Here is a 24,296-nt window from a genome sequence, read left to right on the forward strand (position 1 = left end):
CTTTCTGCTTAGATTGTATTTATTTCTTTGTATGGGGACCTGTGCTCAAATAAATCTTGCCTATACCTTAATTCTGCTCCAGGGCCTGTATTATTATAGGTTAGAACTTCTCTATTAGCCATATTAATTCATTAATTATTTTAAAATGTTAATGATAGGGTTATACTTCCATCAGCATGGCAACCACCAACTAATTTTGGAATTTGATTATGCTCTCAGTTTATGGTTTTACTGTAGTTATGATTGGCTTCCCTTCAGGCAAAACTGCTAATTTAAGTAATATTTAAATTTGTTACTTAAAATTTTTTAAAATCTACAAAAATGTAATCAGGTTCATTAAACAGGGAACCATTATTCATATTTAAATATTCAATTTTTCAAAATCCCAAAAGGAGTATCTTAAATAGATCACAAGTACATGATTCTAATTATTTTTACATATCAAATGTGGTAGCTTATGGGCGTTTGTACATTTTTACAATTTTGACACTAGGAGTCATCTTAGTAACTGTTTAATTCCATTCTTTATTTTACAGATCTGAAAATTAGCCTCCAACAGAGTTGAGGTTTATAGAAGCAGGAGGGCCTAAAATCTTACTCTCAATCCAGCATTCTTTCTAGTATGCCATATTCCCTAATCTATTATAAGTAATGATGTAACCATGTGTTTACAGTAATGTACATGGCAAAAGAACAAGTTTAAAGAAATGTTTTATTTATTCTGCTATCTTAAGAGCTTCATGGTCTAACATTTTAAAACCTTTTGAAAATTGCCTTATTGGTGAGGAATTAAGAAACTAGTGTGGTGATCTGAGTGATAGCAGATAAAGGCTTAGACTAGTAAAATGGTTACCTGTAGAAATGGCAAGGAAGAAGCAGATCAGCAGATATTAAAGAAAATGACATGATGTTAGGATCAACAGAAGACAAAGATGAGTTTTACATTCGGCCCCAAACACAAATATAAAAACAAATAATACCTAAGACCATGATTCTCCAGACTTCTGATATCATACTATACAGTTTAAAAAAAAATGTTTGAGCACATATCCCCATTATGTGTATATTTATGTACATGTACTAATCTCATATACACTGTGAAACATAAAAATGCATTTAAAAAGGATAAAAGTAAAATGTAAATGTTTTTAATTCAATTGTACAAAAACTCAGTGATAGCAGTGTGATTACATATGCTTTATTTTTGAAAAATTGTAGCACTTTGTGATACAGTGATTCAGAATCTGATTTTAGGTTCAGTTTACTTTGATGCTTCTTTTAACTACTGTTATAGGTAAAAAGGATAACTTTGGTAGATTCAAATGGAAAAATTTTCTTTTGTAAATCATGATACTCAGTTTAAAATGCCTTTCACGAATTATACAAAGGGTTTTGTTGAAATTTGACTAGTATTCTTTCTGAAGTCAATTAGTGTTTTCTTGAATACTAACAGTTTTTAACACATGAATTAAAAATTCATTAAAATGCTCCAGTTGAAAGATTTTTCAACAGAAAATTCTAGCCTAAATTTTTTAATGGTATAAATACAAGCATTATATAGGTGACATACTGATTGTCGGTAAAAACAGTCATGTAATAATGCAAACATTTCCAAACATTTGTTTTAAATGATTTTCTCCATAAGAACTTTCTACTGAAAACAGTTTTTCATTGTTATAACTGCCCCCTTTATGTTATATGGGCAAACTCAGAATGTTTATTTTTTCAAAAACATCAGGAACTTATCACAGAAAAGAATGGCAAATTAGGATAACTGTCTTTTTGTAAAGGGAAAGTATGTAACATCTTTTAAAATGTACACCTTTTTGAAGTTCTTTACCATGAGATAACTAATGAAAGTGTAATAAGAAATATGATTATTCTCATCTCATTTCAAAGTATTGTAAAGATTTTACTGTATTTTAAAGACTATGTGTTTACAAAATGTACCATATTGAAGATCATTTATATTTTTGTCTCAATTTGCTGCAGTGACTTGCACATGAATGAATTTGACAGGTGGTGTTCTATAACTTTGGAATCTGCATTTCATTCAAAATAAGACAGATGTTCCATTGTGCTTCCATTTGTATAGATTTCCATAAAACCTTATTTCAATTAAAGAGTGATTTATTATTGAGACTGTATCTTCTCTGGTATACCTTTCCTTTCCTGGCTCTGTTTGAAAAAGCTTTTAACTACCTAAGAAGTAAGATGTCAACACTGGATAGTAATGCAAGGCCTTTCTCTTGTACAATAAATACCAGAAAAATGGACTAGTACAAATTTTCAATATTGCAGGAGAAGGAACTAAGTTTATTAAGGATTGAGATAGTTAGCGGAGGCTTCTCAGGGAAAGTGAGACTGTGGAAAGATAGGATTTAGATAGCTTTATGGAAGTTGTAGGAGGAGAAAAAGGGTGACATGAGAAAGAGAATAGGTAAGAAAATACAAGGTGAATTTGGGAGATGTGGAAGAAACCAGGCTGGAGAAAGGATTCATGATGTGCAACAGGTGAATGAATAGGTAGGTAAGTTCAGAGGTCCTTAAATGTGAAGTTAAGGCATGAAGACTTTCATCCTATGATGAGCTGCTGACGGGTTCAGAACAACTATATAGAATGGCCAGAACACTGATGAACAGCTTCATAGACACATGTTGTAGTGGCCGTCTCTAAAATGGCAACCAGTTCAGGGAAGAGAAATCTTGGAATAAACATTAAGCCCACTCCATAATGGATTTTGAAGGAAGAGTGAGGGAAAGAGTTGTATTTTTCCTCTATTTTTGGCAAAGACGCAACATTGAATGGAAGTATCAGAGGAGATTGTGTTCAGCACAGTGCAGTGTGGGTATCAATAATATTAGACAGATGACTTAATAAAGGAGTAAGTTAATATACAGGCCCAAATTAAGTAAATATTCTAAAAAAATATAATGTGCGTATATATACCTCAGGAGGGAAAAAACTGTGAATTCTATAGTTATTTAAGTGCTTCCTTATTCACTTTGGAAGGGTTATATTGGATATCATCCAAAAAAGCTATATATTATTAAATATTTAAGAAAAGAGGACCCAAAAAATACTTTCAAATTTATTTGTTTTCTTTCATCCTGTGTCTCTTTAAATAGACCAGATGAAATCTTTGATCTCTATTTCCAATCCAGAGCTATTTTCCTGTAGGAGTGGTCGCCAAAATATGGTGTACTTGACCCAAAGTTGTCTGTAGTTGGGAGTTGTTAGATATGCAGATTTCCAGGGCTTTCCCCTAGAAATTCTAATTCCGTAGGTCTAAGTTGGGACCCAGGGATCTGTTTTTTTTGTTTTTTTTTTTTTAAATAAAGTTCCAAGTGTTTCTTATTTTCAGCCAAGTTTAGTAAACTGGCAATATAGCTTGACTTGGGTGTAAGTCCAGTTCTAAGTCATTAATGACTGTATGATTGGTGCCTCACCTACCCTTAGACAGCTAGAAAGACGGATTGTTCAAGGGCTCAGCAGCAGAGCTAAGCTCACTAGTGACACAGGAGCTAGCATACAGCTTACCTCATTTCTTGTCCTTTGATTGGACCAAAAGCTACCTTACAGTAGTTGAACTTTATGGCCAATAATCTGTATGTCTAGAGCAATTTGGGAGTTTTTTTTACCTTGTTTACCTTGGGAGGTTTGAAATTGACAATTGTTTTTAACCATGATGCTGTTGTCACAGATATGTTCCATGTATGTTAAAAAAAATCATGGCTTATCAATAACTTTATACTTTATTTTTTACGAATGCTCTAACGTGCTGACATATGGAAATGCAGAAATTTGTTTTACACTAAAGCAATTAGATGTCTTAAAATATTAATTCAAACTATTAAAAAATACCAGAAGAAATAATAGCAAATATTTTTTGAGTGCTTACTATGTGCCAGGCACTGTCTCAAGCACTTTTTAATACTGTATATTATTATTTAATCTTCACAACAATCCTATGAAGTAGGTGTTTTAGTATCCATTTTGTAGAGGAATTGACTGATGGAGAACAGAGAGGTTAAGTAACTTGCCCACGTTTGTAGGATTTTTGTTTGTTGACTTGCTTGTTTTAATTTGGAACCATCTTTAAATAACTTTTAGAAAATACTTATTTTCATGATGTTTGGTTTTAATGAACCTTTGACTTATTTGACTGAATGATTCTTTATCTTGAAACTTGGATTTCTTCTACCTTGTTCTCTTATAAAACAGATAAAATCTCCTCTTTTGTGTATTTTAACCAGGAATGCCAAGTGGCATATAGAAATCACTTTTTAGTCTAAGATGGAATGTTCATACGATGGAAGAATGTGACAATGTAATAAAAGCAAGGTGTTTATAGCCACTTTGAATATGTAACCTTGATTCATCTAAGTAAAATTCATAAAGATATATATTTTTTTATCCTGGAGCTTTGCTTTATAACTGCTACTAAGTTGTTAATATCTGAGGGATTTTGTGAACACAGAATAAAATGCTGGCAGTTGTTTATGTTTTAATTGATGTACAATATTCAAATTTTTAACATTCCCAGTTACAATATCTAGTTTTTTCTTAAGGCTTAAAGCTCAATCTATGCTTTTTTAAAAACAATACTTTCACTAGGCTTTCAGTTAATCTTTTTAAATTGTTAAATTAAATTCCCTGATATATTTTTAAAAATAACACCTAACAAAGTATATAATGAATCAAAAAGTATAATCAACTAAACAAAACTTGTAAATTTAAATCTAATAAATCAGATTTATGAACTCAGTCAACCAAGTTCTCCTAAATGTTATACATTTTTTACAAACAACTTCTGTTAGAAATTTCATATTATAATGACAAGTCTAAGACAGCAGATTCTCTGTAAACATTTCAAATATCTTTAAAAAAAACCCCAGAAAATACACAAATTAACAGTTACTGCCAAAATTATCAATACATCTTTATCATAAACTAAAGCAAAGTATTTCTATTATAGGTTATATTTATTTCTTTAACCTGTCATTTCTTCATTCCAAGACTATAAATCTAATTATCTATAATGAAGGGGACTAGAATTTCCATTTTCCAGCTTTCTGCCACAACTTAGATTATGTATTTGGGATCAGGGCAGAAGAACTTTGTTTACCTGCCAACCAGAGTCTGCATTATTGAGCAGTCACCCCTGCCAACCTCCCTTTCTACTGTCAGGCTTTTGCCTGCCATTGTTAATAGGAGCTTGAGTCTTTACGTAAATTTAACTAAACATTTATGTTTCAGTTTTTTGCAACCTGGTTCTTTTCCTAGAAATGATGCATCCCATAAGTTTTTCCCTTAGGTTACACTTCATCCCTGTTTTAATGGGATTTTCTCAATCCAATATGTACATACTGTGTAACCTTTGGCATTAAAGCCTATTTGTGTGAATGGGGTTTTGACACCCTACTTAGGTTACAATCGTAACCCTTTCTCTTTTATAATTTAATAGTTGCCTAATTGACCATCAGTCATTTTATTGACAATGATGATCAAGTTTAGTTTTTAACCCCTTTAAATTCACAAAGCCAAAATGATTTTTCTCTCCTAGGAATGCCAGAATCACCTCCGCAGATATGGAAATGTGAATCTGGAACTGGTGACTCGAATCATTAGAGATGGTGGCCCATGGGAAGATCCAGTGTTGCAAGCTGTTCTTAAAGCCCAGCCAGCATCTCAGGAGATAGGTACTTCAGGACATTCAAAATCAAAACCAACATTTGTGAAAAGCAAACACAATTTTGTTTCCTAACTAGAGCAGTAATAGTGATTTATCTTTATTTTATAATACTGAATAATGGAGTGATGTATTTTCAAATGAACAGTGTTTGTTATTCTAACATGGCCCCAAGTGATTTTTGACACCAGACTAGGTATGTTTATTAGGTCATTAAATATGAAATGTCCGATTTCGAATCAAAAGTTTACTTTATTATATCTCAAACAAGAAGCAGTACAATTAATCAGAGTATGTGCCTAAACTATCAACACACTTTTGCCATCTTAATGGTAGCTTGCCTATGCCAACAGCAAAGAAGCCTTGAGAGCGAGTGGCAATGAAATGGTGAAAGGTGTTTTCCACAGCGTGTTGAGAATTAAATATTTGTCCTTGTAAGAAGTGGTCCAAAGCCTGGAAGAAGTGGTAATCAGTTGGTGCAGGGGCTGGTGAATATGGTAGATGACAGAGTTACCAAGTTCAGCTGCTGTAGTTTGAGCAGCATTGTTTGTGCAACATGTGGTCTTGCAAGAGGACTGGCCTGTCTCTGTTGACCAATCTCGGCTGCTTAATCACAAGCATCCTCATCATCTTGTCCATTTGGTTGCAGTAGACATCCACTGTAATCTACTGACCAGGTTTCATGAAGCTGAAGTGGATAATATCAACGCTGGACCACCAAACACACCATTAGCTTTTTTTGATGAATATTTGGTTTTGGGCTGTGTTTTGGCACTTCATCTTTGTCCAACCATTGTGCCAAATGCTTGCAATTGTCAAAAAGAATCCATTTTTAATTACACATAATAATACAGTGTAGAAATGGTTTGCCTTTATGTTGTGACAGCAAAAAAAGGCAAGCCTCAAGACGATTTCTCTTCTGATGCTCATTTAATTCATGTGATACCCATCTATTCAGCTTCTTCAGCTTGCCCATTTGTTTCAAATGGTCCAATATCATTGGAATAGTAATGTCAAACCTTGCTGCTAATTCATGTGTAGGTTGAGATGAATTCACTTCCCCTCCAGCTCTCAGCTCATCCTTATCCACCTTGGTCTCAAGTCACCCACATGGCTCATTTTCAAGATTAAAGTCACCAGAACAGAATTTGTTGAACCATAGTTGTAGTGTGTGTTCATTAGCCACATCCTTACCAAACACTTTATTGATATTTCCAGGTGACTGCGCTGCATTAGTTCCACAATGGAACTCCTACTCAAAAATAATGTGAATTTTTTACTTATTCATGGTTTCACAAAAATTGCTCTAAAAAAACAATTTTGAAAGATAATCACAAACCACACCATGTGTTTGAAATACTGAGTATGTATCTTCACAGTAAAAACAAAACAAAACAAAACAAAAAACCCAAAAGTATCAAAGTGAAACATCAGAGATATCAACTGTTAAACTTAGTACTTAAGAGAATTGGACATTCCATACTTAATAACCTGACATTTCTAGTAAGGAAACTTCAGGGTCTTAACACATTTACTACATGTTACTTATTTACAGGGAGTTTTTGTCACTTGAGTTATATTTTTTAAATCTTCTTAAATAGGAATACCCTTTTTTAAAAAACACACAAACTCTGCTTTTGGTGAAAACACATGGAATTTCCCTTACACAGGAAACTCCATGAGGGCTGGAACTCTGAATTTTGTCACCACTGCTGCATATCCTACACTAGCCCCAGTGCCTGGTACAGAGTAGGTGGTTACTATAAATATTTATTGATTGAATGAACGACCACATGATGAATGCATGGGTGAATGAGTGACTAACTGAATGAATAAATTTCAATTTCAAGTACACTAGAGCAGTATTTCCCAAACTTCATCCATTAAGAGAAGTTAAGTTTTGTCTCATTCCCTTAGTACCAACATACATACTTTGTACCACCTCCTATCAAACCTTTATCCACACTGGTCCTTGTGGGCCAAAATCTCTATTTGAGGCAGGAGGCGCTATCAACTGCTTCTAGTTAATTCTTTTTAAAAAGGTCTCATATTCTTCAGCCCCAGGATATTTTGGATCATCAAAACGTAGAATATAAGCTCAGCAGTAGTGAATAAACACAAAAGTCTGGAAACCATTAGAAAATGTGGAGAAAGCCTATGGACTGCATTTATAAGACAGCCAAAGGGAAAAGACAAGACCTCTCAACCTTGGAACCAATTAGGCCTTGGTTTGGTGAAAAAGACACTTCATACCACAGACTGTGTTGAGCAGATTGGGATATTTCCTATTAGTCCTAGGGGTAATGGGTGGAGTTGGGTTGTGAGTGCAGTTGAGTGGAGTAGGAGCTATGATTCTCAGGCTTAGAAGCAAACCAATACTAGATACAAGTGTGGAGGACTATAATAGAAATGTGAGCAAAGGTAAAGACAGAGTTAGCTAGGAGAAGCAGTGCAAAGTTGTGGGATGGGATGGGAGGTGGGACAGGACTAGGAGGATAGGTCTAAGGTATATGGAACAGTGATATGAGGAATCTAAGGGACAGAAAGGAGACTGGTGCTTGGATGTGTAGATCTTGGAAAGGGATAAAAAAACTGAAGAGGGCCTGGGTGTGGTGGCTCATGCCTATAATCATAGCACTTTGGGAGGCTGAGGTGGGAAGATCACCCGAAGCTAGGAGTTAAAGACCAGCCTGTACAACAAAGTGAGACCCTGTCTCTACAAAAATTTAAAAAAAAAAAATACCCAGGTGTGTTGGTGAGCACCTGTAGTCCTAGCTACTCGGGAGGCTGAGGAACGAGGATTGCTTGAGCCCAGGAGTTTGAGGCTGTAGTGAGCTATGATTATGCCACTGCACTCCAGCCTGGGTGACAGAGCAAGACTCTAAAAAAGAACAAAAAAAACCAAAAAAAACCAAGCTTCGAAGTGGGAGACAGTTGGAGCTGAGGAGGAAAGTTGGAGTTGGATTATTGAGGAAAAGTATGAAGAGTCAAATATAGGAAAGGCAAGGGTGACAGACTAGAGGAGACTGGTAAATATGGCCAGAGAGGGCAGGAGCTAGATAAAGTGCGGACAGGGGAGAAGAAAGTTTGAGCTTTTAGGGGAGCTTTTACGCTTTCCACAGAACATACCTGCTGTCAATTGGTCTGAGGGTTGATGGCCTTTTAGGCTGGGAGTTACATTAGAATAATAAATACTGCTTTTATACCTCAGCTAGCATAGCTCACTTTGGGAAAAGCTGCTCTAGAACCGCATTAATATGATAACTTTTCTCTGGTTGGTGATCATTAGGGTAAAGACCAGACTGAAGTTTATCTTTGTATTAACCACACAAATCAGTGTTTGCTTATCATATATTGTAAACAGAATTGCAAGGCAAATGTTTAAGCCAAAATAAAACATTATTTATAATCACTTTAGAAGCTACTGATTAAACATGTAAGTAATGAAAACACTTTTGGATTCAAAATCAAAATAAGGGTTCAAGTTCCTGCTCTGCCACTTAATTTTGTCCTTGGGCAAGTCATTTGACCTCTCTGATATTCGTTTTTGTGATCTGTAAAGCAAGTATAATACCTTTCATAAGATTGTTGTTAGGTCTGAATAAATTTATGTAGCTAAAGGTGTTTATATATTTTAAAATTGTGTAAAAGTATTAATTAGTAAATCCTTAGTGATATATGGACATATATTAATAAGTAGTCCTATTTGGCATTACTTTTGGATTAATTTTATTTTTAAGAGTAATAAAATATATTTCTCATGATTCAATTTTTTCATTAATTCAGATTACATTTCTCTTTAATTAATGTGGTTTTAATATGACAAATTAGGAATTAGGATTCAGCCTTTTTTTGTTGTTTTTTTTTTTTTTTTTGAAACAGAGTCTTGTTCTGTCACCCCAGGTAGAATGCAGTGGTAGATAGAGTGCAGTGGCATCATCACAGCTCACTGCAACCTCAAACTCCTGGGCTCAAGCAATCCTCCTCCCTCAGCCTTCCAAGTAGCTGGAACTACAGGCACATGCCGCCATGGCCAGATAATTTCTTTCTATTTTTAGTAGAGATGTGATCTGGCTCCTGCTCAGGCTGGTCTCGAACTCTTGACTTCAAGTGATCCTCTCACCTCAGCCTCCCAGAGTGCTAGGATTACAGGTGTGAGCCACCTCACCAGGCCAGGATTCAGCCTTTTAATCTTAATGAAAAATATAGGGCAGTAAGACGACGTGGTATGTAATCTTTGACTAAAAAGACATCATAGACTCATGTTACTTGGAACATATTTTAACATTAATGAACTAAAGAAGAAAATTTATTTTTTTTATTTTGTTTTCATTTTTGTTAATTACTGAGACAAAAATCAACAAATATTTATTTCTTGAGCACTGTTTTGGTGTCACCGTTGTTTTCATTTTTCCAATCAACTGAATATTCTTTTTACAAATAAATTACTAAGGAAAATGTCATTTAATTAAATAATTAGTTAATCTAATTAGATACCATATTTTAGTGGTAAAGTTTCAAGCAACAAAGTTTGAGAAAATCTTTTATTGAAAGTAAGAGTCTGTTTTCTTTTTAATATAGTGAACAAATATTTGAGTTCTGAAAATCCACTGTTCTTTGAACTACGTGCCAGATACCTAATCGCTTGTGAACGCATACCCGAAGCAATGGCTCTTATTAAATCTTGTATAAATCACCCAGAAATCAGTAAAGACTTGTACTTCCATCAAGCATTCTTCACATGTCTGTTTATGTCACCTGTAGAAGATCGGCTATTCCAGGAGGTATTGTCTGAAACTATTTTTGCCTATTAACCATTTTAACCCTACCAAAAAAAAGAGTAGCCCAATGTTGTTGTTAGATTCTTTTTACAGTAATACCAAAGATTTAAGGATTACATTATCTAGATGTGTTCTCTTTTGGCGCCATACTTTAAGGTCACATTGAGTTAGTCAGAATATGATATTAACAATGATGAAATTAATAAAATTACTCATTAATAAGCATTATTCATGTTGAGCTTTTATTGTGACAGAGAGGTCAAATACAAACTGAGAAAGTGTTATGATTTTGCCTTTTAAATAGAGTACTAAGAAGTTAAATGTGCATATTTATTTTGTTTTTAAGATGAAAGAATTAATCTTTTTTCTAATATGGACCCTATTTACCTACAGGTCATGGAGAGTAATGAAATTAAAAGTAGTCATTGTAAAATGTAGTTGCTATACAGTGAAACTATGAAACCATGAAAATATTTCTGTACAATCATTTTTGTAGAAGAAAACTAGAAATCTAAGTAATTTCTTCTGAATGTTTAAACATTTATTGCAAGTAGCTTTTTTAGATATTTTTAATGATATGAACTGATTTTTCTTTTTCTCTGACAGCATTTATTGAAAACTGATTGTAAGAGTGCAATTGATATCATCTGTAATACTGAAAAAGAAGGAAAGACTATGTTAGCTTTGCAACTCTGTGAATCTTTTCTTATTCCACAGCTCCAGAATGGGGGCATGTACTGTATCTGGTAAGTGTTCCTAATACAGAAATTAAAATGGTAAGATGAGCAACAAAAGGAGAATTGGCTAGCAGAGTTTGGAATTCTTTTTTAATTGTGTGATGATAGTAAGTGATTTTTTAACAAATTTATTGTACAAGGAACAATAGTAGATTCTAAGAACTAGAGATTTTAAAAAGAAAATTATCATGTACTATTAATTGATAGTGTAGATATTTAAGGTATGTATTACAATGAAACAATTATGTTTCAAATTAAAATTTGAAGTTTGAGTTTTTAAAAACATTTTTAAGACTATTTAAAGCTTGTTAGTAGGATATATGAAGCCAGCATTTTTACCTAGCAATCATGTAATTTAAAATATGGTACTACAAACATTCTTCAAGTGCTACTGAGAACTTCTGCTGCTTCTCCTCCAGTATACAAATATTATATACACAAACATACACAAAAAAAACCCTACCACTTTACCATTTCATTAATTAAGGTAAGTTACATTGCTGAACATAATCTGAAATGATCTTAAGCTATAAACATTTTTTTTAATCAATGCTTTCAAATTTTAAATTCTTAAATACAATAATAGCTTGAAGGCATATAGTCCAAATCATACTTTAATATTCTTTTTATAGATTGAAATCTCCAGAGTCAGAGATAGAGTGAAACAGCTAATTAGTAGCACAGCTGGCTCTAGAAACAAATAAATTCTTTTAAGGGAATACAGCATACTTTTAGTTAGATTATGCTAATTTTTATTCAAAATTATACCATGTAAATTGGAATTTCAAACAGAGAAAGGGATTAGGAAGCAGTAGTCAAACAGTTTTTAGTACAGTCATCCATCGCTTAAGGACCAGGGATATGTTCTGACAAATGTGGTGTTAGGCGATTTTGTTGTTGTACAAACATCATAGACTGTACTTACACAAACCTAGATGGTATTAATAGCCTACCACACACCTAGGTTATATGATACAGCCTACTGCTCCTAGGCTCCAAACCTGTACAGGATATTGCTATACTGAATACTGTAGGCAATTGTAACACAATGGTAAGTATTAGTGCATCTAAACATAGAAAAGGTATAGTAAAAATATGGTATTATATAATCTTACTGGACCACCATTAATATATGTAGTCCACCATTGACTAAAATATTATTTTGCAGCACATGACTGTAGTTTTCAAAGTATTATTTAATATAATTTTTTAATATGTGGTTATTCCAAAATTGAATGTAGTCACGATTGCTGTAGATCTTTTCGTATGGGGATAGGAATGTTCTCTGCCCTTAACTCTATCAGACTATTTAAACAGGGTATCTTTAGTCTTTTCATTTTAATATACTCATAAATAACTGGAATCAAATGTAAGCAAACAAACAAAAAAACCCCTAAAAATACATTTTATTTTCTTCTTCTCTTGGGTAACCAGTTTCTACTCTTTATGGACCTTAAAAATATTAGAGTGCCTATCTTCCAGCTCCTGGCTACAGACATCCTCTAAGAATAGAAGGTTGGTGTGTGACTACAGCTGCCCAACCTAAAAGGAGTTTAGCCTTCTTTTTGGGCCTTCGTTCTGAGTAGCCTTGGTTTTGAGGGCCCGCCCTCTTATTTCTTCAATCTCATCTCTATATTTCTGAATGCTAGGGTCTTTTTTCATGCTTCTAAAAGTTGATTTTTAGTGTAATTTGAAGAGCAGGATGCTTTTCAGCCTACAAGGTCTATGTTGTCTATTTCATCCTAGCCTTCTTATGAGCCAGCTTGCCATTCATCTCCCCTTTCTGTGGGCAGAACCAGATTTACACACAGTCCAGTTTTGCTTTATCTCAAGCCATTGGGGCAAGCAAGCTACTAACCCTATTTCTCTTTCACCATCACTAATAATAATAATAATAATAGCAGCTGCTAACATTTGCTGAGTTAGCTTTTTATGCTCTATGTGTGCATTATTTCATTTACTCCAACAATCTTATGAAATAGATAATATTGTGCTCAAGCCATTCAGCTAGTAAATAGTGAAGCCATGATTCAAACCTAGGAAGCCTGATTCACAGCCTCTGCTATTAAACATTACTTATTATAATGTGTCAAATTTGGGAAAAAAAATCTATCCTGTAAAGGTGACTGTTGACCCTATTCCCTTTTCTCAGAAACTAGATAACTTGATGGTTGTTATTAGTAGTTAATAGAGTCCTTTATTAGTTAGCTACCTGGGAAATGTTTTCTATACACTGAATGGGTGCTATGTTTTCTAAAGGACCCACCGACTAAAACAAAGCATATAAGCTTCATTAAACCTGCCCTTTTGGTCTTCTAAAGGAAGACTATTGGTGGTTTTCAGGATTTTTTATTTTCATTAAAAATCCAAAGTACAAGTAAAACCTGAGATCCCATGTTGTAAATTCAATCAAAATAGGGCTTCATAACCATATCCTAAGATTTCTGCTTTGCCTGCCCAAAAGCTAAATTCCTTACTAGTAGCCCTCTCCTAGGAAACTTATTAGGGTCTGGGATATACATTTTGTTAAGTGAATTTCCCCCTGACTTAACAGAGACAAAAAGGAAATAAGATCTGTCAAAAAGAAAAAAAAAAAAGAAAAAACAACTCATTTTGTACCCTAAGAATGTTTGTAAGGAGCCTCAGATTATTTTTTGGAACAAGTTAGAAAATGAACATATACATTTCTAATATGTTAAATATTCACTTGTGTAATATTGAATGACATTTCTCTCCTCTGATTTCCAACTATCATTTTCTGTTTTAAAATCTGTTGCAGAGATATGCCACATCTTGTTAAATATAGTTGATCTATTTGTCTTCTTCCATTAACATTCATTTTTTCATAAAATACCCCTTATTTAGAATGCCCACCATCACCTTTTATTTCATTCCATGTGTATATTTTCCCTAAATTTCTTTCAAGAGGCTTCCTCTAAATGCTTTCAGCATCAGGAATATGATTTTTACTAGATTATCAACTAACATATTTATTTAATAAATCTTAACTGCTTAGTACTATGAGGATTACAAAGATAAGGAATGAATACAGGAAACTTTTGATATATTAAACATCACTATATGCAAGACATTTTACCAAGGTGTTTCACTTCTCTCTCTTAATTCTTTTAATAAAGATGTTGAATAGGAATAATCCCAAGTTTTAGGTATAAGAAAACTGCACATAAAAAAGGTAAAAGTCACACAGCTAGTACAAAATGGAGTTGGAATTTATACTAGTCAGTCTGCAAGTCATTGCATCTGTGCCTAACTAGTATAGGGAAAAAACAGTATTTATTGAAAGGATACTGGGGAGGGACAGAACCACGGGAAGGGCAGGGATACATGTGGTCTTTAAAGATAATTGCTACGTGGGACACTGAGATTGCTAATGTTTTTCAAAAATCTGTTTCTCTTTTCTGTAAGTTGGCTTCAGTCTCTCCTGCTGCAGACGAGCAGGAATACCAACAGTCCCCAAACTTCATAGTTTACAGTTGAGAACATGCTAGGGTCTCTGCCCTGATGGGGGTCAAGTTTCCTGCCCCTGAATTAATATCTTAAGGTAGGAAGGGGAGGGTCACATAAGAGACATGGCCACTGAGGTTTCACTCTGTCTGGGCACTTCTCAGAAATGGGTTGCTCACTGTGAATGGGGTAGTATACCACTCCAATTAGTGTATAAATCTGTATTGAGATTTAGGTCTCTCTTATTCCCAATCCCATGTTCTTGCCACTGCCTCCACTATACAGTGTATCATTGAGGATATTTATAATGTATTAATAGTTGGGGAAATAGGACCTATAAAATATAAACAAGGAAGCATATGAAAGGCATGAAATCAATAAGAGGGATAAGATCTATTTTGAAGTAGGTATCACTTTGGGGTACTAATGAAGGCTTTCATGAAGAAGAGATACTTGATATGGCCTTTGAAAGATTAAGTTCATCTTAGAAATGAAGAAATACTTTCCAAGTAGAGCAACCAGCATAAATAAAAGTGAGAATAAATGAAACAGTTTAACTGACAGTAAGGAGACTAACCTTAGAAGAGGATTTAGGATTCAAATCGTGAACCTTCTGACTTCAAAACCCATGTTTATATTGCTATTAACACCATACAGCATATTGAATAAACATTAAATGAAATGATCAGGGAGGCTAGAAATAGATCAAGTTAGCAACTGCTGTAGAAACGTGTAAAATTAAAGGGCCTAAGATGGTAACATTGAGAAAGAATGACATAGCTGAGAGTAAAAATATAACTGAAATATAAGGGCACTGGAAAATAAACAGGTTAGAACCACACAGTATGGAGGAATGTTCACTGACTGATCTAGGAAAAGATCATCAATTTTGTAGGAATAGGATCAGTTCTAAGTGGGTTAAGGTGGTGGAATGCAATATAAACCGAAATGCCTAGGCATGGAAATTGGAAAGAAGTCAGAGCTAGAGATCTGTGAGGAAGATGGGAAACCTGGTGAGTGTTCTAAAGGAGTATTATGCAAAAAAAAAAAAAAAAGTGGAAAGTGGGTGGTGGACGGAAACTTAAGGAATACCCAAGGAATACCCACACAGTTAGTATGAACTAGAGGTGGAATTTTGGTTTTATTTCTCATATGTTGCTTGCTGTCATTTTTTGTTTTGTTTTTTTCTGTATTGTCTCTCTGAGTAGAGACTATGTGCACCTTCATGATGGTAATCAAGCTGTCCATAGATTTAATACCTGTATGTGCTGGACTCAAAATACATACTTAATAAATCACTTTTTTTAAAAAACATTTTCATCAATTATTTTAAAACTTTTAGATTATGATGCTTTTTATAAACTTTTATGGCATGTTTGAAAGAATTCTAATTTGCTAAAATGTGATAACCAAATATATCAACTATATCTTATGATTTGCCTCTGCCTCAAAACCCACTGCTCCTAGCTTTGTTCACCTAATAACCTTGACCGTATTTTTGAAAAGAATCTATCTATGAAATACTTTAAATGGTCCATAGCTTGTCTGTTTAAAAATACTACATCTTAATAGAAGAGCGTTGATCTAAAGCATACAATTTCAAAATCAAAACTATAATATACTTATACTTTTAATATCTTTTAATACTTTCATGTTTTTGATATCTTACCAGAAAATGAAAAATATGAACCATTCCTTCTTTGCAGAAAGCCTACAACACTGGTTTCTAAGTTTGCAAGGAGGGTATTAATTAAAGGCCAAAGATTATTATGTATTTAAATAACATCAATATTGGTACATTGGGATGAGAATTTTTGTTTTGATCCAATACTAGAGATGTCTTAGTTAAGACAGCACATGGCTGGAATTCATTCCTCATTACTGAAAATTGGTAATTTCTGATCTCTCTGTCTCCCAATTTATTAGTCTCACATAGGTAGCAGAAGTAGGTTGGGGGTGGTGGTGAATGTAATACAAATTTATATCCATTTTGTATACATTCCACCCAGGGCACTATAGAATCAGGAAAAGAGAACTAATGTTTGTATTTGAATAAACTGTATTTTTGATATTTCTCTTTTTTTCTCATTTACAGGGAGTTGATTTTCATATGGAGTAAACTACAGCTTAAATCTAATCCTTCAAAACAAGTTTTTGTAGATCAATGCTACCAGCTTTTAAGAACAGCAACTAATGTGAGAGTCATATTTCCTTTCATGAAAATCATTAAAGATGAGGTAAATAGGACATATTTATCCCTTGAATTTTAAACCAAATTTAAGTAACAGTTCACTGAAACTTGAATCTCTTATGATAAATTTTATTTGATGATAAAATTGAAGAGAAGGAGGATCTTAAGGCCACATTCTACATATATTGCATCCTCTTCTCCTTCAGCTCCAAACTCCCAACATGGACAAAGGTTCTACATAACTGAAAATAATTGAAAAAAGAGAAAAAAGGCCAAATTTTTTGCTACTTAAAATTTAATATGGGAACAGCTGCTTCCATTAGAAGCTATCATTTCTTTTCTGATAATTAAATTTGTTACTTTTAACATCCATCCTAAGTCCCATTTGTAGAATCCTTAACTAATCTGCAAATGAACTTTGTATATCTGTAGATAATACTTATTCACTATCACAGAGAAACTTAGTTCCAGTTTTAAGTCTGGTGTTTATGTGAAAAGGAACAATGAATTCTGAGGCATTTTTAAAATCTAAGAATAAGTTTTTAAAGTATTTATTTGATATAACTGTAAAAACCCATTAAAAATAGTCCTGAATCAAATTTTTCTTGGGCCACTTGCAAGTAAGTACGATTTTACATATGAGTCTTACATAGATAGACATGAAAATGGATCCTGCTGGCCTGGCGTATTGACCCATGCCTGTAATTCTAGCACTTTGGAAGGCTAACGCAGGACGATTGCTTGAGGCCAGAAGTTCAAGACTAGCCTAAGCAAGAATGAGACTCTGTCTCTACCAAAAAAAAAAAAAAAAAAGAAGAAGAAGAAAAGAAAATGGATCCTGCAGATCTTGTAACTTTTCCTCAAAAATATTAGTGGGACTTTGAATACAAAGACAGAAAAGATGAAGCCACTTACCATATTAGGTAGTTCTATTTAACTGCATCTTTATATGGGTTATTTTTAAATATATAAGGAGGCATCCATTAAATAGTGTATTTTATTTTTTTCTTATGTATTTATGCATCTATTACAGTCATTATGTATGACCATGTAGTGATCATATTTCCATGATACAAAGTTGGCAGCATTGTATTGGAGGGTTTTTTTCTTTTTTAATTTCCAATTTATTTTGCTAACTGCATTCATAGCATCCATATTAAATAGTGAAATGTCAGTCAATTGCATTGTCAAAGTTAACCTCTCCCTCCACCAAAAAAGGGAAAGCAAACTATGCTACAGAACACTTAACATTTGATGTGCATTAGAATCACCCATAAAACTTTGTTTTTAAAAATAAAAATGTATGCATATTTTTTTCCCACATATGATTCTCATGTGCACCAAAAATTGAGAGATACTGTTATAGAAAGTTTATAATGTAAGTGAGGTTTTGCCAATTATCACAGAGCTTTCTTTTTTCACATGTATGGTCAAACTAAGAAATATAAGAGAAAAATTCAAAGATGAAATAAATATTAAAATGACGTTTAATAGTTTACACTCTACTAAAAACACTTTTATTTGATGGAATAGGTCATTTAGTTGCCTCAGTGCTGTGAAAAGAGGCATAGTTACAATCGCGTATGTGTTCGGGAGACATTACAGATGGCACATCTGAAAAGGCTTCACAGAGGAAGATGCTTTAAAGCTGGGTTTTGAATGATAGATGAAGATAGTACTAACATTTGTAGAGGATTTTGTAGTTTACAGAGCTCTTTTATCTTCTTTTATTATTTGTTTTTTTACAACCGTCTGGTGACATTAATAGGGTGACAAATGTGGGGAAGTGGGTGGGAGATGAGACTGATAGGAGAGACTGGCAGGGGGAGTGGCTGTTGGAGATCTAAAGGGACTGGAATACTGCACTAAAAGTTGGAACTTAAGTTCATAAATATCCTGGGACCATTAAAGGATTTCAGGTAAGGAAGTAACCTGTTCCTTTTTATGATCTTAAAATTTTTAACTTGAGCATCTTCTATACATTATAATTTTATGAGACAAAATAGAGGATGTAGATAGAACTTTGGAGAAAGAAAAGGAATCTGTTTTGAGGGAATGGATTTTGAATTTGCTACATCTAGAAAATCTATGTGGGAAAATCAAATTGTAACAGGTGTTTAGAAATAAGAAATTTGAATTAAGGAAGGATTCTAAGCTGGAGATAATGGATTTATAGGGGCAAACTAAAGTCAGTGGAATAGATCTGACTCCCATTCATTCTGCAAACATTTATTCAGAAGTTGCTGTGTGCCAACTTTTATGCTAACCATAGGGAGATACAAAAAAATGAAACACCATCCTCTGTAATTTAGGAATGCAAAGTTGGGGAGTGGGAGTGAGGATGTGAGGATATATATAGACAGTTACGAAAACAGTACATAAATGCTTTTTAGAGATAAGTATAAGTTATTCTCAGTGGAAAGAATAGGGAATTTTAACTGTACCTCAGGGCAGAGGCCAGAATGAATGGAAAGAAAAACATTCAGAGTAGAACTGATTCTCAAAGAATGAACAAGGGATCAGTAGGAATTTACCAGCTGGATAAAGTGGGAGTAGGATGTACAAAGTTAAGGTCTGCCTGTGGAACTGTAGAACTGTAAGCAGTTCAGGAAGGTTACACAGCACATAAGGGACTATGAAGACATTAGGCTGGCAAGGTAGTGTTCCTCCCTGTAATCTGTAATATACCATATGCAGACAATATGACATATATACATATACATATATACATGATTTAAGGACATTATGGTACCTCCTCCTATTTAGTCAAGGATTTAGATTATTCCAAACCACTAGAGGCATTATTTGTAACTTGAACTAAGATGGAATGACAACAGATTCTCAAGTAAAAGCTGATGCAGTTATCTTTGAGTCATCAGTAAAAGTTTAAAAGCTTGAGGGGTATTCAGATGACTTCCAGTAGGCTTATTATTCTGACACCTTATTAGGTTTGAAAGATTATAATTGCCTTCTTTGTGTGTGCCACATTTCTCCCTTATTTGGATAAATAACTTAGTGAAACCCTGTCTCTACAAAAAAAAAAAAAAAAATGGAAAAATTAGCCAGGCATGGTAGCACCCACCTATAGTCCCAGCTACTCAGAAGGCTGAGGCAAGAGGATCGCTTGAGCCCAGGAATTTGAGGTTATAGTGAGCTATGATGGCACCACTGCACTCTAGCTTGAGCAACAGGGCGAGACCCTATCTCTAAATAAATAAATAAATAAATAGTATAAATTAAAGTTTCAGTAAGCAGTTTTTTTTTTTAAAAAAGAATCTAGTTAGTTTTTAACATGGAAAATTAATAAATCTGTTAAAATACATATAATTTAACCCTTCTGCCAAAGAATGTGAGATTTTAAAAAAACAAATGGGGGGGGGTCTAGATTTGTAAGAAATCTTAATGACCATAGGTTTATGAAGTATTTTGTATAATGATGAGGGCTTGTCAAACTTGAAAATGGAAGCTAAAATTCTATCTATTCCAAATTATTCTCAAGTTAAAAAAACAAAAGGTATATATTTATAAACAACCCTACCAAGTGAGGAGAACTGCACATCGGAATACTGTTTATTCATCTTTTGTTTCACCATGGTATTTTAAAGAGATAGACCAGTTAGGCTAATCATTTAAAAAAATAATTTAGTAGTAATATTTTTCTTTTTACAGGTTGAAGAAGAAGGCTTGCAAATTTGTGTTGAAATATGTGGTTGTGCTCTACAACTAGACCTTCATGATGATCCCAAAACTAAAAGTCTGATTTATAAAGCAATTGCACATTTTTTGCCAAATGATTTGGAGATCCTCAGGATTTGTGCACTCTCAATATTTTTTCTTGAGCGCTCCTTAGAAGCTTATCATACTGTTGAAGAGCTTTATAAACATCCAGATGAAGAATATAATGAAGGCACAAGTAGTGTTCAAAATCGTGTTCGTTTTGAGTTACTTCCAATTTTGAAAAAGGGACTGGTTTTTGATCCTGAATTTTGGAACTTTGTAATGATTAAGAAAAACTGTGTAGCATTACTGAGCGATAAATCAGCAGTTAGATTTCTAAATGAAAGTACACTGGAAAATTCTACAGATAATCTAAAAAAGATGGTGGAACAGCAAGGTTTAGATGAAGGGCTTGACTCTCTTACAGATCAGAGCACTGGAGAGACTGATCCTGATGATGTGTCTGGAGTGCAAACTAAAGGTCATTTTAATACAAAGAAAAACCTTACAGGTCTTAATACTTCCAAAGTAGATCACAATGTCCCGAGACATCGGTGTATGTTATGTAACAAGGAATTTCTAGGTGGTCACATTGTAAGGCATGCCCAGGCTCATCAGAAAAAAGGCAGTTTTTCATGTGTAATATGTGGTAGAAAATTTAGAAATAGAGGACTTATGCAGAAACATTTAAAGAATCATGTTAAGAAAATACAGAGACAGCAAATTGCTGCAGCTCAACAGGATGATCAGGAAATCACTATTTTGGAAGAAATAAATTGTTCCAATACTTCCATTTCATTTGAAAATGGAAATTCTGATAGTAAGGATTTGGAAGTAGGGACTCTTACTGCTTCTAGTGATGGAAACAAAGAAGTCATTCCTGAGCACGTGGCTGAATTCATTGAAATTCCTGTAAGTGTACCAGAAGATGTTATTGAAAACATTATTGAAAATGGCAGTCCTGATACTTCTTTAAATAATGTCTTGAAGCCTTTACCAGAATGTGAGGATGATTATGAGGAGGAAGAGGATGAAGAAGGTGATTATGAAGATGATGATTATGACCTGAATCAAGAAACTTCAGTACTTCATAAAATCAATGGAACTGTGTGCCATCCAAAAGATATATATGCCACAGATCAAGAAGGAAACTTTAAGTGCCCTGCTCTTGGCTGTGTCAGGATATTTAAAAGAATTGGATTTCTAAATAAACATGCAATGACTGTACATCCAACTGATTTAAATGTGCGACAAACAGTAATGAAGTGGAGCAAAGGAAAATGCAAATTTTGTCAAAGGCAATTTGAAGACTCTCAGCATTTTATAGATCACCTTAATAGACACAGCTATCCAAATGTGTACTTTTGTTTGCATTTTAATTGCAACGAGTCATTTAAGCTGCCATTTCAGCTTGCCCAGCATACAAAAAGTCACAGGACATTTCAAGCTCAGTGTAGTTTTCCAGAATGCCATGAGCTTTTTGAAGATCTTCCTTTGCTATATGAACATGAAGCTCAGCACTATTTAAGTAAAACACCAGAATCATCGGCACAACCAAGAGAAACAATTCTTTGGAATGTTCATTCAGAGTCAAATTCTAATCATCAGGAAAAAGACTCATCTAGTAATGAAAAACAAACTGTTAATCTGCCAGTTTCTACTTGCAAATCAAGGAAAGATTCTACAGAACCAAAGACATGTATAGAAAGTATGGAAAAGAAAACAGACAGTTTAGTTCAGAATGGGAATGAACATTCTGATGACACTGTTTCAAATATAAGCTTGATAGACCAAAAGATGCCTGACATAGAGCCAAATTCTGAAAATAATTGTAGTAGTAGTGATTTAGTCAACGGACACAGTGAAATAGAGCAAACGCCTTTAGTTTCATCAGATCCTGCTTTGAAAAGTGATCCAGGTAGAATCAGGACAGAAAATGGTTCCGTTTTACCCAATGCTGTACCACAAGAACACAGTACCTTGCCAGTATCTCAGGCACCTTCCAAACCAAATCAGACAAGTGAACATACTTCATATGGCTTAATTTTAACAAAACCATATGTCAGACCATTGCCTCCCAGTTACCTTGATGAACGGTATCTTAGTATGCCAAAACGCAGAAAATTTCTGACTGATATAGTAGATGCCTGTTCTGATCAAGATAACGTTTATAAAAAACCAGTGAAAAGATTAAGATGTGGCAAATGCCTGACCACCTACTGTAATGCAGAAGCACTTGAGGCTCACCTTGCACAAAAGAAATGTCAGACACTCTTTGGATTTGAGTCAGATGATGAAAGTAAGTCTTCTATCTTCTCAGTAGATATATCTGTAGAAATAGAAAATGCCATAAATGTAACTATCATAGATCTTTATGAGGTTAAAAAAATTGACATTTGTATAGCACAGATAGTAAAGCACTACCCTATAATCCATACAGCCATTATGAGGTGATATTACTATTCCTGTTTTATAGATCAAGTGAAATTCATAAACTAATTTGCATAGGTATAGGCCTATGAACTTGTGCAAGCCAGAACTTGAACACAGGTTTTCTATATTCTTTGATTATATTCTTTCACTGTATCAAAGGCTTTTCTTCATTCTAAGTTTAATGTAATAATAGTTCTTGAAACAAAGTAACTTCAATGGAAATGTTTTTTCATCTGCATGCCAGAATATAAATCAAATGAAGCTAAGTCTCTGTTACAAAAATAGAAGTAAAAAGAGAACCAGAAAATAATTGAAAAACAAAATGAGCAAAAGAAGAGCTTGCCTTTCTCCTAATATCAATCTCCTTTGAAGGGCTGAGGGTATAAATTAAACAGGAATCTGACTTAGAATTCCACTTGAACATCTATAAAATTTGAATTAACAGATTTGTTCTGTTTTACAGGTGCCTGATAAAAATGTTTCAGAAAAATCTGTCGATCAAGCAGTAGTGTGAAAAAAGCACTATAAGAAAACGCATCATCAGTTTGCTATTTCTCTGATGGCCTTAATTTTAGAGTGGTCTCGGATTACTAAAGACAAAGCACATTTTCTAGAATGAACTCACAGAGGAGATGTGCTGGCTTAGACTCCAAAAGGGTTATTATAAAACTCCCAAAGTACCAGTTTTCCAGAAAACCACATTTTTTAAAAGCTTATGATGATTAATAGCAGCATGTTCAGTTTCGCTTATGTGAGAAATATGTTCAGGAAACTAGTCAGAAAGAAAAACCAGCTATGGCCTTACACAAAGGGAAAAGTGAACACATTAATAAAAAGGGGGAGTGGTTTACAATAATAAACAACTTAAAGTATTTTATTCTACAAGTTGGCTTTGTTTTCTTGTAATGGATAATCAGATTATGTCCTCCCTTCTGGTCAAACATGGTTTAAGGAACCATTGCTTTTTGGTTTGTGATCTGATTTAGAAACTAACTCATGAAAATAAAACTTACCACCATGTTATCTATTAAAGATTGTAACTTGTTTCCAGATAATTAATTATGTCAAAGTTCAGTGAATGAGTGGCATGACAGCATTGAAAGTGAAAAAAACAAAGAAACAGTGCTTTGCTAATAAGCTCTTGATAGAACCTTCCACCCACAATTTTTATAATACAGATCAGTTATATTTAAAAGGCAACAGTGCCAATTAAATAGAAAAAGAACTACCAGTAACTGGGGAGAGATGGTAGGAATCTAAGACATTACATGCTATGTAG

General features: G+C 33.9%; 1 protein-coding gene across 1 annotated transcript in view; it reads left to right on the top strand.

Annotated features, from left to right (window-relative positions):
- The window catches only part of ZNF654 (zinc finger protein 654), a 76,552-nt gene extending 52,527 nt beyond the window's left edge, over positions 1 to 24,025 (top strand). The window contains exons 4-9 of the mRNA XM_069475046.1: positions 5,568 to 5,703; positions 10,275 to 10,477; positions 11,081 to 11,220; positions 16,772 to 16,913; positions 20,537 to 22,883; positions 23,481 to 24,025. Of these exons, the coding sequence (XP_069331147.1) occupies positions 5,568 to 5,703; positions 10,275 to 10,477; positions 11,081 to 11,220; positions 16,772 to 16,913; positions 20,537 to 22,883; positions 23,481 to 23,488 (2,976 nt within the window). The 3' untranslated portion in view covers positions 23,489 to 24,025. The remainder of the gene's footprint in view (positions 1 to 5,567; positions 5,704 to 10,274; positions 10,478 to 11,080; positions 11,221 to 16,771; positions 16,914 to 20,536; positions 22,884 to 23,480) is intronic.
- Positions 24,026 to 24,296: the final 271 nt, after the last annotated feature.

This window comes from Eulemur rufifrons, chromosome 7 (assembly GCF_041146395.1).
Source record: "Eulemur rufifrons isolate Redbay chromosome 7, OSU_ERuf_1, whole genome shotgun sequence".
Classification (NCBI taxonomy): Eukaryota; Metazoa; Chordata; class Mammalia; order Primates; family Lemuridae; genus Eulemur; species Eulemur rufifrons.